The following is a 19,859-nucleotide window of genomic DNA, read 5'->3' as shown; positions in this document are numbered from 1 at the left end:
TAACTCAGTTTCTACATATAAACTTAATATTAGCACGAACCCTAGTTATTTCAAATCTCTTAGAATCTATGTTTATTTTAATTGCTGTGATTGTCTGAAAGGTGTTTTTCAACAGTAAACAAGGTCAGAGCAGGAAATGCCTGTAGGGATATGAACTTTCATGTGATTTCTCAGCTTTCTGCTACTTTCTCCCATTTCATCTTTAGCACGTGTACTTTGTCTTACTTTTTTTCTGTCGCTGCTGTTGTTGCAACTTGTTTGATTTTTTTTTTTTTCCTGAGCTAACTTAGTTTATTAAACCATCAGAGTTATTTTGCAAGGTTGGTTTTCTGATAAATTGAGTGAGCTAGCCAGACAGGTAGGCACAGGGCTGGCTATCTGTACACGTTCTGAAATTGCTGAAATCTCTAATCGCTAGCATAAAGGTAGTGCAGCTGACTGACCACCATACCCTGCACAGGAGTCAGTGAAACACCAGCAATCTCTGTTTGCACAGCTTTCTTTTTAAATAAGAAAACAAACCCCTTTTAGGGTTTGAGTATTGGGAAGAGGTGTTGAAAATGGCAGGCTAAAACACTGAGTTAACTAGCTCTATGGTCTTTGCCCTACAGGATTTGTGCCTGAGGCATCCCTTCTGGCACTTTCTGACATTTGAGGCTTTGAAGATTTACAATTGAAGAGAAAGAAAGTAAAAGAGAAACTTACTGGAGCTTCCAAGCAATTAGATGTATTTTTGTATTGTCAAGGTTTCTGCAAGAAGACAAACAAAAGAAACAGAACTGACCTTCCAGGAGAAAGAAAAGAAGTGGTTGACTATAAACAGCAAACTGGTGGAAGAGTGTAAATCATGCCAGAGTGGAGCCTTGCTATAATCTGGAATAAAGAAAATAAAGAAATGGAGAAATAGAAATTGTGCGTCTTCAGGCATTCCCATACTGAAGGCTGAGGAAGTCAGAGCAATAGGACTTCACCAATTTGTGGATGTGCCGTTCTTCAAATTCTGTAGAATGGTTTTTCTTTTGGAAACTAAACTTCAGCAAAACTCTCATGTGGCAGCATGGGAGATGCAAGTTCTCTAACTGAGCCAGGGGTTTGATGTTAGGCTCCTGAAAGTACTGGGATTGTTGAATAGCAGCTAAGAGGAAAGATGAGATGAAAAAAAAAGAGCTTTGTTTTTGCTATAGGCTACAAATCTAGAGGCTGTGCAAGATGATACAGAGTCAATCAGTGAAGGTAATTAAATATGCAAAAAGCACATCTGTCTTGGGAAGCCACTACTTGCGAATGGTTGGAAGCTGAATGACTATTTGGAAAGATGAGTTATGCCATATCTGCATTTTTACTTCATTCCATATCATCCTCTTGTCTATACAGTGTTAGCCACTCAAAGACAGGATGTTAAAGTAGTTGGACTGACTTAACACACTCTTGCTATTCTAATATATGGGCTGCAGTTTACTACAGTATTTCAGTATTGTAACCTCTGGAATTGCTTTATTTTCTTTTCTTTCAAGAATTGGAAGGAGCTGCGTTTGTTGAAGTTACGAATGAACGTATGGATAAAGCTTATGCCTTTTCTTTGTTGAAGTGTATTAAGGACTATGGCATTAAGCTGTGTAGATAGTGAATCTACAGTACTTTCAGAAATTCATTATAGACGTAAGGTGTAAAAAGATTTGATGTGTGCTTATTTAAATAAATCAAGCAATTGGCTTAGCAGGACCTTTTTTGCAATCAACTTGTTTTGCAAAGCACTAAATTCAAGAAAAATGTAGTTCCTACATGATGTAACCTTAGAATCCTATTTAAATGTAATACATAGTGAAGAAATAATGTGATGGAAAATGAAAACATGAAATTGTTTTGCTAAAATGCATGTTGTATTTTAGTGTTGCTGGAGTTTAATAGTAAATAATGATCATAGCATTAATATACTAACTTAAAATACCAGATTAATAGCTTAAATGTTTTGTTGTTATAAATAATGTTTGTTTTAAATTTCATTGCCAGTGATTGCAGTTGTTTTAAATTAAGGCTTGATACAAATTATATGATAGGTTGTTCTAGGTTGAAATGCCAGAATGCTGTTGTAATAACTGAGCAAGTTAGGTAGTATATTGCAAATACATTGCTAAGTGTTTGCTGCAAGAGGCTGTAGCTAAAAATAATCACCACTGTGCTAGGTGCTGTACATAGAAGACATTTTCAAATATTATACAAGTTTCCATCATTTTGGGCTAGATAAAGCAGGGTAAGTTCGGCAATGTAGTGTTGTTCCCTGCAGTAATATCCCGTTCAGTTTTATTTATTTTACATCAGTAACTTGATCTTTATTTTTAAGGATATTTGCTGTAAGAAGCCATCCTTGTGCCCAACAGCAGTGTTATATTATCATGATAGTGCTATAATAAAAAAATATAGAAGTGCAGAATCTGAGACAGGTAAAAATGAAGTAGTGATTTGTGTACAGTGTAGATAACTGCCTTAGGGTGGATTTAAAATGTCTTATTTTGTGTTTATAAAAGATGAATACTTCCAGAAGGAATAGACATGGGATATTAAACTCTGAGATGAAAATTTTCAATGCTGTGCAACTTGTACTTTTTATTCCTTTTAAGCAAAGGAAGTCCAGATGGTGTTAATTCAGAAATTGAAAGTACTGAGTGAAACATGATTTCAGAACTGGCAGATGAGCACGTGTATGTGCAGTGCAGGAGGTTGGTTTACAGTGCAAGTGAAGGCTAATGGGGCAGTCCAGAAATTGTTCCAAGACTCATACGTATCAATCGATATATTTCAATAATGATCTGATTTTGGAAAAAAACAGTTGCATAGTGGATAGCAAAGGTTGTTGATGACTCAGTTATTTAGGAGAAAGCACTTAAAAAAAAAAAAAAAAAAAAGCTTTTAATAACAATTTATTAAAAAGAAATAGAATACTCTGACAGTAGATGAAATTCAGTGTTAAAATGTCATCCTTGACAGATGAGTGAAAACCTTACTCCATAGGTAGATGATTGCAAGTGATCAAGTTACTGCCATTTTATTAGTTACCACTGATCTCATTGTTTGCAGTATGTCACTTTGGGACATTACACCCTGTTTTAGGATGTTAAAGAAAAAAAAAAGATAAATTTTAGAACATTATTACTTTCACAGGTATGCTGTGACCTTACATTTCTTGTTTCAACATTTGTGTTTGTGTTTTTTTTTTCTCTTTGTAGTATGTATATAATGAGAAAATTGGATTTTAGGGTTACTTAATATTGGAAGTTACCCCTCTTCATAGATGTGTCTTCTCATTTGTAGTGTTTCAGGAAAAACTAGACATGGGACCATCAGTTTTCAGTTTGCCATGGTAACTTAGTGTTTCAAGGATGTACTGATAGTACTTTTGTAAGAGAGTATTTTATAATGAAAGGAATGGTGCTTGTTAACATCATTTTTTTCATAATTTTCAGATTGCTTTTACCAAAACTTTTGTTCAGCATTATGCTTTTATTATGAAAACACTGAAGAAAAGCCATGAATCAGACACTATGTCTAACAGAATTGTGCATATCAGTGTTCAGTTGTTCAGCAATGAAGAACTTGCACGCCAAGTAACAGAAGAATGTCAGCTGTTGGATATTATGGTCACAGTTCTATTATATATGATGGAAAGTTGCCTTATTAAAAGTGAATTACAAGGTAGGTTGTTTTTTTTTCTTGTTTCCATAGATAATCAATAATTTGATTCTGTAGAAAGCTTAATATCTTTTCTTTGTAAATTCAGTGCGTGTTTTCCCTCCCATCTCCAAAACGCGTAGGATATAGCAATATATGGTAGAGACAGAGTCTGAGAATTTCCTAGAAAACTTCCTAGAAATTTAGATAGTTCTCAAGAATTGTATTGATTCTTTATCCTCTGTTTTGTAGGGTTTTCTTTCTTAAGAATGTTACATAATTTAGAATAGAACACTATATTGCAGGTGCTCCATTTGTTGGTTAAAGTGGATATACGCTATGAAGCTTGTTTGGATGAGAAATTACATATGAAAACTGAGAGTTTTATTAATTTAAACAATATTTTTGCAGTGTTTCACAAACTACTTGAAGTATTTGAAATTAGTTTTCTTTTTAACCTTCATAAGGATTGGTGGTATTACGGGAGAATGATTTATATCATTTGATCATGCTTTTAGTTGACAGAGTGGCAATTTGAATTTAAATTAGTGTATATTGTATAACTTTTAATGTGAAAACAGCAGTCTTATTTCTGTCCTCCTTGTTTTACCTGTCCTTATCTGAAGATGGTGGCACAACAAATTTTATTGACCTTTTTTATGCTCTCCTGTACCTAACAGACAGCAAACCTCCCAGTCCTCTTTATTGTAGTTTGAACTCAAAAATGCTCTAGATAGGTTGAGTGTTGCTGCTAGATAAATATCATCAACTTCTGCATGAAATTTGTTCTTTTTTGTCTGAAGTACTTTGTCTCTTAGCCCACTCTACGTATAGCTTAATACGGAATGCCTTGTACTGAAATGGGAAATTCCCCATCTATCATCTAGCCATAACATTCAGCTGGACCTCAACATGGAAAACTTTTCTGGTGCCCTACATGAATTGTTTTACAGTATGCAAAAGAAAAATGTGAATATGGACTCATTCAATGCATTGTTGAATCTTTTTTTCTTATACAGTTTGTATATGAAGTGATCTTTGCTAAACTAATGCCATATTGGTGGAATTGCATTTAAAGCTATTTTCAAAGCGTTTTCTCAATTTTACTTGTTCACTATGGGATGTTGCTAGCTTTCTGGTAATGGATCAGGATTTGCATCAGGGCAGAAAGAGGGGTAGGACTGGTTAGGCAGTATCTGGAGAAACTTCATGGTAGTTAATTATATAAGCTGGAGCTAGTAATTTAAATAACAGCAGTTATATTGGTTAGAGATTTGTGAGAAAACAGTTGTCTGTGGAGCAGCTCTCCCAAGGTGTGATGTTACCTACTTCCCCAGTACCAGTGGTTTGTCTTAGCTAAGACACCATCATGGAATAAGTCTGGGTGCTTCTTAATGTGCTCACAACATTTCCTGCTTGCCGCTTTGTATGTGTGGGGTCAGGCAGACTGTAAATTGCAAGAAAAAATTACTTTTTGTTTCCTCTCATTCTTACTGGCCTTCTTTTGCAGTTTTGTAGGCTAGTATCTTGTGTTTAGGGATACCTTATGATGCTGGAAATAGCAAGAGGTCTGTTACAAGTCCATGCTGGTGAGATAAATTTAAAAGAATTCTGTTTGTACAGCTAGTGGAAACAAGTAGGTCATTATAGGATCTGAATGAGACAAAGCTTACAAATCCAGCCAATAAATGGAGAAAGTATGTTGAAGAAGAGTAAGGAGAACATATACCAACAATTGAATCTGCTAAGGCATGTTTAATTTGCATTTTTCACTAATGTTAATTGTCTTTTGGAGACCTGTTAAAAGTACACAGTTAATTCAGGGCATTTGTGAATGCCAAGTGATTATGGACAACCTCTGTTACTGAAACAAAGACTTGACCTGAGAGCTGTACTGATGCCAACTTGGAACGCATTAGTAACTCTTCTTACTCCTCTCCCAGTGTGAAAGGATGAGGATAAAAGTGGGTGCAGATGGTAAAACTGTCTGCCCAGGAAGACTGATGTCTCTATGCTCTTAAAGGGTTTTCCTCCAGTACTTTTCTGCTGCTGAACTTCTAATGGAAGAATTTATACCCCAAGGAAAATGTTTTGGTAATGGCTCCTTAAAAACAAGCAATCAAAACCAAAACATTTTTTTGTTTGACTGCCCTTACATAACCCTGACTCACAGAGTACTCTGAAGAAGTGACAATGCCTTGGCCAACTTAAAATAAATTTACATTTCTATCTCCTTTAGTGGGGTGAAGAATCCAGTAACACATAGCTAGCTGTTGGTTCTTTGTGAAGTACTTGTGTGGATTCAGGCAGAGATGGTTGAGATATCCTGTTCCTGGATAGGCAATGTGAGCACATGGAAGCCAGGCAGCCCAACAGCCAGACCTGGTTCCCTTCCTTTGCAGACGCACAAGGATACAGGAGCAATTAAGTAGCGTTTGATCAATTGTGGCAGAGAAGTGCTCTGTGCAGCTTCTTAAACTTCTGGCTTCCTGTTCCTTTCGGGAACTCAAACAGATAGGAGTGAGTTGAAGAATTTTGAGCTCTGTGTTGCTGTGTAACAATAAAGTATCTGTTCATAGCTGCATACAACACAAGCAGCATATTTTTCAGGATGAAATCTGATTCATTTTTTCTAACCGTACTATGTTCTTGGGAAGTAAAATTTGTCAAGATCAAAATATGATATTATTAAGTTAGAAGACTTCTGTTGAAATAATGGAGGTAAGAATGTTTTTTCGTTGTTGTTTTTGTTTTCTTTCTTGGTACCAGTAAATCAATAAAATGAAACAACTTGGAGTAAAAGGAAAAAAGTATGTTCTTCAATAGTAAAGGAGAGGAAAAAAGTTGCTTACATATATAGCAGGGGGAACTGGTCCAGGTACACATGCTTCATTGGCCAGAGTTTGGAATCTCTTAACAGCAGTGTCTTTTTGCTTTGGCTATGCTGTACTGCTTGTGGCCCTTCTGCCTGCATGAAGGGTAACTGCAAGGGTCCTTTGGTGCATCTGAACTGGACATGAGCCATCCCCAAGGCTCACCATCAGATGCAAGATTTTAATTCTGTTGGCTTGAATTAGGATAATACCTGGCAAGGGGTGCTGGAAGGTTATATCCCGTGCATCATGAATCCAGGACCAATCCTGTTTCCTTACTGTTCTTTCTGGAGGTCCTTCTTATGAAAATCAGTCAGATTTATGTGAGAGATGTAGAACAGAAGATGTACTTCTGTGATTCAGGGGAAGAGACTTCTCCCTTCTGCCCTAATTTCTTCTCTCTTCCTTTTGGGAACTTGCTCCTGTCTTAGTCTTGATAAACTGCATAAACCCTCTTTCTGTCCCAGATTCAAAGTAGAAATCTTTCTCCTCAGACTCAAGAGTTTGTGTAGGTTTTGGTCACCAGATTCCCATTTACGTGCTGTAAGGTAGCTTGATTACTGGAGGCATGTCAAGTTCAAAATTGGTTTCACATGCTCATAGAAGAAATTGTTTGGTCTTTTTGTGCATCTTGACAATATTTAGAAAGGCATACCTGTGGTTTTACTAATGCATCTGTTAGCCTATCGCCTGAGTATCAGCACTACTTCCACTAGGGCACAAACTGTCAGTTCTGCTTCTGTTAGAAGCCAGTTGGAAAGATTTCTTAAAACAATAAATTTGGCATGGTGTTTTCTTCAGAGAGGAGAGGAAAAGACAAAGCTTCTGTCAGGTGGCTGTTGATGAGTGAGCACAGAGGGAAGAGAAATTTGCCCACCCTGTTGCATAGAGCTAGGGACAAAGGCCAGACATGCTGGAGATCAAGTTTCTTTGCTTGGCTGGACTCTGATTTGAAGAAGGCTTTGATCTATGCTAAATGCTTCCAAACAAGCAAGTGACAGATTCTCATGTCACTGGGGTGAGGGTGAATATTAGGAGTTTTGGTGCAGCTACAGTTCAAATGACATTTTAAAGGTTATGGTCTTGTTCAAAGTATGGGCATCTCCTACTAGAGTGACATCTATGTTGATGAGTCCATAGATCCAGAAACCACCTTGAGTACCACGGTCTAAATAACACCTTTCTGCAGTGTGTGTGTGTGACCACAAGATGACAATAAATCCTAATTGTTATTTTTGTGTTATCCCGTAACTTTATTTTAAAATTGTAAAACAGAAAAGTGTATATCGTTCCCTCTTTTTTAATCTAGATGAAGAAAATAGTTTACATGTTGTGGTGAATTGTGGGGAAGCACTACTGAAGAATAATACTTACTGGCCTCTTGTTAGTGATTTTATAAACATACTTTCACACCAAAGCGTGGCAAAGAAGTTTTTGGAAGATCATGGTCTTCTGGTAACATGGATGAATTTTGTGTCATTCTTCCAAGGTATGCAACTTCTAAAATCTGTACAGATACAAGGATGTTAAGACAGCTTAATGTTCACAGTAGCAAAATCCTTATACTGTTACGTGTAAATGTTTCACTAATATTCTTTAAGTATGTTTTTCTGGAAGGGAACAATATATTCTAGGAAACAGGTAGTTTTTCTAAGAATAAAAGATCTAATGGATGAACTGACTAAAGAGCTGTTGCATCATACTTGAGTGAGATTCATGGTACCACAGTTGTTAGGTTGAACCTACAGTGCAAGTCATAACTTACAATTGAAGTTTTACTGGTATAATTCTAAATTTAAATATTGAGTAAAATCACCTGATAACCTTGGATCTTTTTCTGTGTTTGCTGTGAAGATGCATGTTTTTATTATGATAGAGTATTTTATATGTAGTATACATTTATCATGAACTTTTCATTAGTAAATGTGCCTAGAAAGAGGTGCATATATATTCCATCCAGAAGTTCAGTGACTAACAAGGGTTAGGGCTGCTGTCTATGTTAAAATTGCCAGACAAGCAAGGGCTGCAGTTGCTAGCCAATCTATAGCTGTTGCTCTTTTTTGATCTACTTCTGTTCAAACTGCTTATTCCAGTAGTTTTGTATAACGCTGAAAATACTGCATTCCATTTTGACCTAGTTGGATATTTTGTTTTATAACTCTGCTTATCTATTTGAAGGTATGAATTTAAATAAACGAGAATTAAATGAGCACGTGGAGTTTGAGTCACAGACGTACTATGCTGCCTTTGCTGCTGAGCTGGAAGCCTGTGCCCAGCCAATGTGGGGTCTTCTGTCACATTGCAAAGTTAGGGTAAGACTAACATTTCTGTCATTAGTCATGTTTTATTCACGACATATTTGAGTTTTCAAATCTGAAAGTCCTGTCTGTTTTGTATTTGAAAAGATTTTTCTGGCTGTCTTTGTCCAATGAATATATAATATTGTGATCGACCCATGTTCTCTATAGAATCAGTAGAGGATTCATGCTTGTGCCTAATTTATTATTTCCAGAACTGGGACCACAAGTTTGGGTAAGGATTAGGGCGAACTGACTGTACATATGGAATAACGTCTAATCTGATGAAGAACTTGATAAAGATATCTGACCCATTCTGCCTCCCTTCAGTGGGAAGGGAGAGAAATAAGTTATCCCTAAAGGGATTATAATATTGATTGTGTCTACATATAGAAGGTACCTTATGATGGGGGGTGGAGTAATTGTTTTTGTATTGTTTTACTAACAACACGAGGTAAAAGGTTATGACATCTGTTCATCTCCTAACTAGAGCAAAGAGTTTTTACTATTTTCTAGACTCGAAGTTATTAAAAAAAAAAAAAATGGTGAAAATATAATCCATCTGGTTATAGGAATACTTTATATGTGCGGAAAACACACACCTTCTTATTGAGAATTTGTGGTTCTTTTTATTAAATAATAATCTAACTTCAAAGATAAGTGTTTAAGATTTGTAATGTCTATGAGACAGTAATACCTGAGTTGAACTGTGCAGTGAAAAAATGTGCATGAGCACACCATCCATCTTATTAAACAGTTTAGATTAGGCAGTTGCAAAAGCCTTTCTGTGATATAAATTATATTGATATAGTATGAATATACCAAAATGTCTGTCAAACACTGAATTACAACTGCTGTTTTTTTTTTTAATTTTTTTTTTTTTAAGCTTTGGGCCAGGGGGGCTTATTTGTTTTTGTTTAAGACCTATCACTGTTTGCGTGAGAAGGGTGTAATAGCTATCCTCAGAGTGTGAGGCAGGTCTGGAGTCTGTGTTCAGGGAGAAAGGCAGAAAAACCGAGAAGTCCGTAAGAAATGAGGGTTTCTAAGTTCCTCTGATGGCAGAGCAGTTGGGTTTACATCCCTTTCCTCCTTTTGTTCTTGTGTGCCACTGCTTCACTCCTGGAGGGCAATGCGCACATCTAGACTTGAAATACATTATTTAATCTGAAAAATATTTTTGTATTAAGGCATTGTTATAAAGTTATACTTCATTATATAATCATAACAAGGCCTTCTTATTGTTAAAATCTGTGTAGTAGTGTTTTGTCCTTATGTTTCACGTGCATTATGTTAGCACAAGTCTGTAAAGACGTTGCAGTGGATGAAACTTACAGGATATTAGCAATTCGTTTAGATTGCATGGAAAGACTTTTTTGATGCTTGCATTTTGATTATTTTTGAAAAAAATACAGAAATTAAAACTGAACAAACCTGCAGGCGATAAGAACAGCTGATAATTCTGAAGGTGCCTTATTTCTCACCGTTAAAATGCTCAGCATCTAGAGTAGCATCGAAACTAACTGAATACTTACCAATTTCTGTATGATGGGGGCATAAACAGTAATGTAAAAGTATTCTTGAAATAATCCTGTGCACTCATAATAGGAAAACAGACACTGACACAGTATTGGCTGCTATAGTACAGTGGTTTCTCTTACTGCAGGAAACACAAGAATACACAAGGAATGTTGTCAGATACTGCCTTGAAGCACTTCAGGACTGGTTTGATGCTATCAATTTTGTAGATGAGGTATGTATCAATGGATTTAAGCAAGGCACTGTAGAACTCTCGTTAAACTTCAAGGGTTTTCCAGCCATGGAGAACACTTCAAATGCTTCTCCAGCCCCAATTAAACCATTATTTGAAGTATTGATTGAAAAGGGATTGCCTTACTGAAATCATATTTCGTAGTTAATAGTTGCAGTGTGATCTAGGCTTCTGTATATCTGGAGTCTTAATGATTTAAATTTGCTGGTGCAGACTTAATCTGTGTAAGTCTTCACAGAAATGTTGCTGTATTACTTTTCTGCTGAATGTTGTGACAAGACGGAAGTTCCCTTCGATATAGTAATGGGGAGGCAGCTTTGCTACCTTAGCAAGGATACTCTTTCAGTCAATTCAGGGTGTTGTTACCTACTGGGGGCTTAGTAAGAGACTATCTGTGGGAGTCTGAATAAGGGACATTTCTGAATTCTTAGAAAAGGCAGGGGAATTAATTAATATACTAGGTTAGTGGAAAGTAAATCCACATGCAAGATACTGTTCTTGGTGATTGTGACAAAGACACATAGAGGTGTGTGTCTTTTTTCGTTTTATATGTGTTAAAATATCTATATTTTACTTTCAGCCAGCTCCGAACCAGGTTACTTTTCATTTGCCACTGCATCGTTACTTTGCAATGTTTTTAAGTAAGGTAAGCACGTGTTTTTAGTTGCACAGAAGATGGAAAATCCCTGTTGAGTGTGATTATTCAGTACAATCTGTACTTGCTTTTGTTTCTAGGCTGTCAAGTGCCAAGAACTAGATCTGGATACTATCTTGCCAGATCAGGAGATGCTGATGAAACTAATGATTCACCCGCTACAGATTCAGGTATGGGCAGGCTTCTGTCTTTGATGCAGATGTAGAGATGCACAATAAAAAATAAATAATAATAATAAAACGAACAAACAAAAAAACCCACTTCTGTTTGATTATTTTAGCCCTGGTAACTTGAATATATTTAGAAGTATTTAATATGGGGGAATATTAATTGTAAAATATCAAAATAATGATAATTGACAATATAATAAATAGACTATACTGAGTTGGATGAACTTTTTTTCACCTTCTGTTTCCAAAATCAAATGTAGTATTAGTTAACAATACAATTTAGAGAAGTGTGATGACAATATTCACTAGATCACTTCCAGAAAGGATATCAGGATAACCAAATTTGAATACAGGAGTTTGTTCGTGGAGTCGTTATTAATGGAGTGCAAGTTGAAAAGAAAACTCAATCTGAAAATTCAATATGGATTCAAGAGTGGATGCTGCTGCTGCATTATTCTTATTTATAAAATTTTATTTTATGTAAATGATACTGAGTAGTATTTGTAGTCACTACTTTTATACCTAACTTCTTTTTAACCATTGATAACACCATGTTTGGAGTCCTTTTTAAGATTTGGGGGAATGCAGTTGTTGGGGGAAGGGAAGGGAAGGGAAGGGAGAGGGGGGAAAAAAAATCACTGCATTGGCTTTGATCACTTTCATTGTCTGAAATAAATTCTTGTATTGAGATGTGGTATCTGTTTCATAGACTTGCACTAATTCCTTTTCATCCCTGACTCACTGTGAGAAGTAAATTATTATTCAATTATAGTATACATGTATGAGTATGTATAATAATACACTGATCTGCTAACATTGGATTATACAGTTGTATTTTCAATTTTTGTATATGTATTTTTTATTTTTCCTGAACAGGCAAGCCTTTCTGAAATTCATAGCAACATGTGGGTTAGAAATGGCCTACAAATTAAAGGACAGGCAATGACTTACGTGCAGTCTCATTTCTGCAATTCAATGATTGATCCTGACATTTATCTGCTGCAAGTAAGTTTTCTGAGAAGCTAAGCCAGTGTTTGTTTGAAAACAAACTACTAAACAAAGTTAATTCATTCTCTTTCCACAGGTCTGTGCCTCTAGGCTTGACCCAGATTATTTTATTTCATCAGTTTTTGAAAGGTAGGATTAAAAGATTGTTCTTGGTCAGTGTTTTCCTAGCTGTTGACTAATTAATGCCATGTGAGAGAAAAGGTGCATATCTGATAGTCTTCAGTGGAACAACTTTGCCTAGCCAAAACTAATACATAAATAAGGACTTGGGATAAAGAGCTATCTCACATCCTCAACTTTATACATGATTGGCTTTTGTTTTACAGTAGTGAAACCCAAGATATTTTGTTTACTTATCTTCAGAGTGTGAGGTAGTGTTTGTGCATTGTGGTGTGTGTGGGTTTTTTTTTGTTTGTTTGTTTGTTTGTTTTTTTCCTTTCACAAGTTCATATGTAAGCTTTCAGAATATGCTAACTGGAAGTAGAAAATAGAACTGCAATTGTAAGAGCCACAGAAAGGATGCCTGCTTTCCTGGCTATAGAATAAAGTCAGGGTTTAAAAACATTAATTGGTATTAACTCTCATATCTTCATAAATACAAAGTGTTTTCATGTGGAGTAAATAGCACATTCCACAGTTCTGTAAAAATGTGAAATTAAGCGAGTTTTCATATCTGTTTGCATATTTCTGCATTACATGCATTTTGTTTTATATTAATTTAGAGCTGATTTAGATGGTGCCTTGAGTTAATCAGTACATTTAACGTTAGTATTTTGATGTTGGAGAACAATGTTTCTGACTTTGCTCTTTGCTATGTAGATTTAAGGTGGTAGATCTGTTAACAATGGCATCACAGCATCAAAATACAGTTCTTGATTCAGAGCATGAAAGGTCCATGTTGGAAGGAGCATTAACGTTTTTGGTCCTTCTGTTAAGTCTTCGTTTACATTTAGGTAAGAACCACTGCTGTAGGGATACTTCTATGTAAATAATGTGGCTGCGCGTTTTCAAGTCTCCCAACCTTTAGTTGCTACAATAAAGCTGATTAGCCAAATATTACTGAAGAGTGTTCAATACACAGTTTCATTCTCACCAGTTACTGAGTTTTAATCCCTTATGAATTAGAAATGGACAGAATATGTGGAGAAGGAGAAAAATGGCTTTAATGAAATTAAGTGATTTTGTTGTGATTGCAAAAAAATTTGTTATTTTTTTCAGAATGACAAGCAGTTTCAGTTTGTACTTCTTTCTTCTGTTTGAGGTTGTGTCCCTTTCACAACCTTTGAGCACAGCTCCCTGTGTGCAGCCCCTTCCCATTTTTTGCCGTATTTTTATAGCACTATATTAATACTTAATGTTTGTATCAACTGTAACTTGTATTGATGACAAATGCTTACTGATTGTGTGTTTTTAAGTCATGGTGTTTTAATGTCTTTTTTTTTTTTTTTTTTTTTTTTTTTTTTTTTTTTTTTTACTTTATTCTAGGAATGACAGATGATGAGATCCTCAGAGCAGAGATGGTAGCTCAACTCTGTATGAATGACAGGACGCACAGTTCATTATTGGATCTCATATCCTTGGAATATATTAACTAATACAGGTGAAAGAAGACAAGTACTGGAGAGTAGTGGGATTTGGGAGCTTCAACATCATGTTTTTAGCTTATGTAATTATAACAAGTTTTGTAAAGATGTGTTTGCATATAAGTATTGTCAGCAAAAGCGTTTGTTCCAGCTTTGGTCTTTTGTACAGAATATGCAAGACTTTGTAATAGTTTTAAATAGTTTTTGATATAAAATATTGAACTGGTATTTTTATTATTGTTGTTGTTGTTTTAACACTACAAAAGTCAGGTGAAAAGCAAAAAGTCTGTTTTCCAATAACATTGTAGAAAGTGTAACCAAGTGTCACGTTTATCTGTTTTTAACCTTTAATTATTGTTATTGATATCCCATTATAAAAAGAAGCCACTTATATTAGCTATTGCTTTTTATATCAAAATGCTGCTTTGAAATTAAAGTGAAATGTATCTGTTTTGGGGGAAAGTGTCTGGCCTGAACAAGAACAAACTCTAGATCTTTCTGCACAGTAATAATGGTTCACATCCCAGAACAGTTCCGTACAAATAGACAGGTTTTACTGCTGTAAATGTACTAAGCTGCATAGGCAAATTAAATACTTAGCAGCGATTGCCCAGCGGCTTGCAATCCAGTGGTGGGCATTAGGCAAAAATACTAGGTATTATAAAAGTAGGAAAGGAGGAGTCTGAGAGTTAGAAATACAGAATATGGATTCTGAATTATTACAATAAGGTCCTAGCAACTCAGGATATATCATATGCAATTTTATCTTTGTTTATTATATTTTCAAAAACAGTTTCCATTTAAATTATTTTCATTATGTCTTCTGTGATGTTCCCAATACTGCATTTTCCCATTCTTGATTATTTTTCCTAAGAGATTCACCAAAGTATGTAAAATAAGTAAACCTGTTATATGAGCAGTCACTTATCACTAAGCAGAAGTTCACTTATTTGCAATTGCTGCTTGTGATTTATGGTATTGTCAGTAGGCTGATTAAGTATTACTACCAAAAATGAGAAGTAGCCAGTCGCAGATGGAGAATTGCATGGCGTGTGTGGATACCAAACTGTTTACTTGCTTGTTCTGCACCTAGCTGTAAATGCAAAGTAGTCTTGGTATTAAGAGAGCATAAGTGTCCATAAATGGTGGGAAGCACAAAAACTTGTTTATATACATAGGGGGTTTGTAGTTTTGAGTTCTCACTTAATACTTACCTTTTGAGTTAGCGTGTAGCAACTGGCTTGGTTTAAAAAAAAAAAAAACAACACACTGTGTTGTAGACAAAATTGGTTCACTCTGGTAACCATAGTATCTGGAGCATACAGACCTCTTGTGGTAAACACAGAGAACTGCCCAAGTGTGGCCTCTGAAATTAGTGAAAATGTCTATGAAGTAAAATGCTGTGTACTGTAATTAAGTGTAACATTTGCTTTCCTTAACACAAGCATTACATTCCAGAAAACCCCAATCCTAAAAGTGGAATTATTCCAGGAAGCTTAAGCTTTGAATCAGTCTTGTCAGCAGTTGCTGATTTTAAAGCTCCTGTTTTTGAACCAGGAGGTTCCATGCAGCAAGGAATGTACACACCAAAAGGTATGGTAATCAGTGTGCTCTTATAATTAGTAAGAAGCTTAAGCAGAGTTTGTTTTGTTTCTGTTTCAAACAAACAAAAATTAAAACCCCAAAACAACAACAAAGCTGACCTCTCCATTGTTATTATATTTATATATTATAATATTATAATTATACAGTTATATATTATATAATTACATATTATATGTTAATATAATACTTATATTACGTTGTTTATTGTATTTAAGAGCATTGCTAAAGCTTCTTAATGGCTTTTAGTTCTACACTTTGTAGAGTAAAAGTGAGCTTCTAGTATTAACCAGGTGTCCTTAGAAGGCATGGGAAAAGTGAAGAACTGAAGGATCATGTTGTTTGTATTTCACTGATCTTATATACTTAATAATTAATGTGATTACTGAATGTGTCTTTTTTTTTTTTTTTTTTTTTTTAGTTATAACTAGTTACACTAGCAGGGTGTCAGTGGCAAAGGCTTTCCTTTTGAACTTGCTCACATTTTTAGAATTAAAAATATCATGACACATAATTATTTTGTTTAAATATCCCAGTATGTAACATTTTTCACAGTCGATAGTGAGGGTCTAGAACAAAGTTCAAGCTAGACAAGGTACAGAATATTGTTCTATAATTCTGCAGTGCATGCAGTACAAAAATGACAAGCTTTTTCCCTGACCTGCTTTCCATCTAAATAGGATTCAACAGTGTTGATATATCAAAGGAGAGGAAGAATCTAAGAACTCAGTGTTCCATTTCCTGTCACTGAGCAGATAAGCCTCCTAGGAATCTGAAATGCTCCATGTGCTCTGGTTGTGCTTCAGTTCATAGCATAGCTGAAGATGAATTAACTCCTTCCTCCCTACGGGATGACTTGAGAACTGGCAGTGTTGGGCCTGACAATTTGAAGCCGTTTAGTTTATAGGCAGTTTTCTCTTTTGCCTGTGAAAACTTGGAAGAATGTTGTAAATGTTTACATTGTGTTAGGCCTGCTGTTGGAGCTAAATTTCTGTTATCCCTTGTTTTCCTTCTTGAGTTGAATCTTGAATTCATATTGCTGTGTCACAGGAGCTAACCGCTTCAAAATGGTTTGTAGAGTGGGACATCTTAATTTGCCTCTAGGTTGGAAACTTTTTCTTTCCATTTACAAGTCCATAAGAAGTAGCATTTAAACAGAATGTTTTTACTAACACTCTGCTCAGACTTCTGTATTTTTGATTGCTCTGAGAAGCTACTCAGCATATTTATTTAAAGCTACAAAAGAAAATGTGAATAAGAAAGATTTAAATGCTAAAATAATGCTTGTACGCTAGTTAAAAAAACAAAAACAGGTTTGTAAATGATTGATCACACGTTTTTTGAGAAGAAACTTGGCTGTTGTCAAGAATGAACGAAAGATTATGTTAAGGTACAGTCATTTGGCTCCCCCTAATAGTTAATTATTACTTACCTGCTATCTGCTCTGCAGTCTTTATTTCCTATTTTTGAGTGTGCATGAGCTTATCAAGTTCCAACTGAAAAATAATTACAATGTTTTGTTAGATATCCTTTGAAATTAAAAGGAGTGAAGCAAGATGCATAGAGAAAAGTACAGAGAAATGTGTTTTGGGGCTGCTTTCATTTACTTAGAATTGAGTGCTTAAATATACCTCAAATTAATTTGAATTAAAAAATATATATATATAATAAAATCCTCTGTGTGTGTGTTTCAGTTGTCTTCTAATCAGGAATGTATGATTCTTTCTCCTCTGCCCCCCACATAGTAAAGTGCTATCTAACAGAAAACAGAACTAGAAGACAGTAAAGTAAAGTTGCTTAATAGAAAAGATCTATTGCCTTAATGGTTAATTTTCTGGCTTGGAACTGGGAAAAATATTTTTGATGGTGAAAGCATGATGTCTAGATAAGTAGTATTAGTTCATAAGTAGTAGTAATCATTAATCTAGAAAGTACTAAATATTGTTAGTAAGAATTCAAAAGAATATGTACTATGCTGAAAAACTGATTAGCTTTAATTATGTATTTTTCTATTACATAATTAAGAAGGAACTCTGGAATAAGTTGTAGTGTCTATAAAGAGAATTTTAACATGTGACTTATTTTAAACAACAGCTGAAGTCTGGGATAAGGAATTTGACCCTGTAATGGTAATACTCCGAACAGTTTACCGTAGAGATGTACAGTCTGCAATGGACAGATACACAGCCTTGTAAGTTGGATCAGTTTTAGAAATGTAATGTCATGTCATTTATTGCAAATTTTTTTTTTGTTTATCTTTGTTTTTTTGCTGCCTGGGAATATTAATGATGTTATCAATGTTTTCAGGCCCCACGTTTGTCCTTGAGTAAATAGCTTGTAAGTGTATAGACAGCCCATGTAGACAACCTGGAGCACAAGAGGTTCCATCTAAACATCAGAAGGCACTCCTTTGTTGTACATGTGTCAGAACTTTGGGAAAGGCTGCTCAGGGAGGCTAGGGAGTCTGCTTCCTTGGAAATCTCTAGAAGCTGCTTGGACACGTCCTTGGGCTCCTCAAGATGTCCCTGCCTGAGTGGGGGGCAGGACTGGATAACATTCAGAGATTCCTTCTGCCCATAACCGTTCTGTGCTTCTGTAACGGGTGTGTTGAAATTATGTTGAAGATGATGCATTTATTTCTGTATGTTCACGTATGACAGAAACCATGGGATAATTAAATGAGCTCTGATTTAAACACTCACGGGCACTCTTAAGTTCTAAGATGCAACAAGATTTGGTCCTTTTTCTGTCCCTTATATTCTATTCAGTACAACTTCTTACCCTTACAGATCGGGATTTCAACTAATTTAATCTGGTTCTCTTTTATTTCATAACTTGGGAAATAAAAATCAGGTTCAAAAAATTCTTAGGAAAATTTCACTGTATTTGTTCTCTGCCCTTGTGCTTATTGTATTAAGTCAAAACTCACTGTAAACATACACTGTAAGTGATTTTGAGACAGCTAGTGATGTTAAGTATCTGCATTGTGTAGCGCGCTGGATTCCAGCTCAGTATTAGAAATGACTCCACATTGAATTTAACACTTACTTAGGTATATTTGGCTCTACCAATACTGTTATATCTATGAAGTTAGAATGTCTAGCATTTCCTGCTGTTGCCTGTAACCCAGTACTGCAGGATAGAATTTTCTATGTTTGATGTCTGACTAACACATGGATTTTAGTAATGTGAGAAGTTTTCTTGCTCTTCTATGTGCCTCTTAGAATGAAAATGGAGTTCTTAAATTCATAGCAGTAGTAAACAATGTATATAGCTTTATAAATGTCATTTCAAGCAGTGGTAATCCACAGAAAAGTAGGACTGGATTCTGTGTGTACTTCAATTTTTTGGAATGTTGTGTAGAGAAATTAAATGGCTGAGAAATGGTTGTCAGTTCTAAAGTTGGTCTGAACAAAGAGCTCTGCATGGGCCTGTAACAGTGACAGTTGTCCACATTATTGCAACATCTAACATAAGTACATTGTGTTTCAACAGTTTAAAGCAAAGTGGTAAATTTCCTGGCAACCCATGGCCTCCTTACAAGAAGAGGACGCCACTACGTCCAAGTTACAAAGGTCTCATAAAGCTTTTACACTGTAAAACCTTGCACATCGTGCTTTTCACACTTCTTTACAAGGTATGGTTGTAATTCTCATTAAGTCTAATATTTTACTTCTACTTCCTAGAGCAGGAGTGCTTAGAATCATATTTTTATAGATTTTCTTTGGAACAGTCAGGTTCAAATTTATATAACTTTTATTTTTTGTTCTTAGGAGGAAATACTTTCAATTAGAGTTGTTCTTCCTCTTGCTAATTGAGCTTAAAAAAAAAAAAAAACAAAAACACAAAACAACATTAAAATGACTGAGGTGGTTAAAGTTCATATAGTGTATTAATGTTGTTTTGTCTGCCTAGTCTTTTCTTTTTAATTGATGCTCGTGTCTCACAATACAACTCTCAAAAGCGCGTGAAATAAAATTATGTATCGAAAGACAGATAAATAAAGAAATAGTTGTGTATATAGCTCAATGCCTCGTACCTTTCTTGGTGTGGGTAACCTGGAAGGTCATGCAAAGTAAATTGGTAGGAAGTGCTTTGAGTTTATTCATATGAGAATTTTGTTTTCTTGCTTTACCTCCCAATTTAGGTTATAGATGTTTGTCATGCTTTTAGAAATTTCTGCTTTTTTCTCATAATAGAGAGAAAAAAGCAGAATTTTTTTTTTCTCATAATTGTG

The 19,859-nt window shown here is 35.2% G+C and overlaps 1 protein-coding gene across 9 annotated transcripts in view; it reads left to right on the top strand.

The window, feature by feature from the left end:
- The window catches only part of UBR3 (ubiquitin protein ligase E3 component n-recognin 3), a 103,029-nt gene that overhangs the window by 24,506 nt on the left and 58,664 nt on the right, over positions 1–19,859 (top strand). For 8 of the 9 annotated variants that reach the window (XM_084523320.1, XM_084523319.1, XM_084523322.1 and 5 more), the window contains 13 exons: positions 3,462–3,690; positions 7,849–8,028; positions 8,718–8,851; positions 10,500–10,586; positions 11,185–11,250; positions 11,340–11,429; positions 12,306–12,434; positions 12,514–12,566; positions 13,257–13,390; positions 13,923–14,010; positions 15,474–15,613; positions 17,717–17,813; positions 19,118–19,259. In XM_084523320.1, coding sequence (XP_084379446.1) covers positions 3,462–3,690; positions 7,849–8,028; positions 8,718–8,851; positions 10,500–10,586; positions 11,185–11,250; positions 11,340–11,429; positions 12,306–12,434; positions 12,514–12,566; positions 13,257–13,390; positions 13,923–14,010; positions 15,474–15,613; positions 17,717–17,813; positions 19,118–19,259 — 1,569 coding nt within the window. Of the gene's footprint in view, positions 1–611; positions 1,234–3,461; positions 3,691–7,848; positions 8,029–8,717; positions 8,852–10,499; positions 10,587–11,184; positions 11,251–11,339; positions 11,430–12,305; positions 12,435–12,513; positions 12,567–13,256; positions 13,391–13,922; positions 14,011–15,473; positions 15,614–17,716; positions 17,814–19,117; positions 19,260–19,859 lie in introns of all 9 variants that reach the window. The other variant, XM_084523327.1, reaches the window with a different exon arrangement.

This window comes from Aythya ferina (assembly GCF_964211825.1).
Source record: "Aythya ferina genome assembly, chromosome: 6".
Taxonomy (NCBI): domain Eukaryota; kingdom Metazoa; phylum Chordata; class Aves; order Anseriformes; family Anatidae; genus Aythya; species Aythya ferina.
This window is presented reverse-complemented; position numbering and strand designations above follow the sequence as displayed.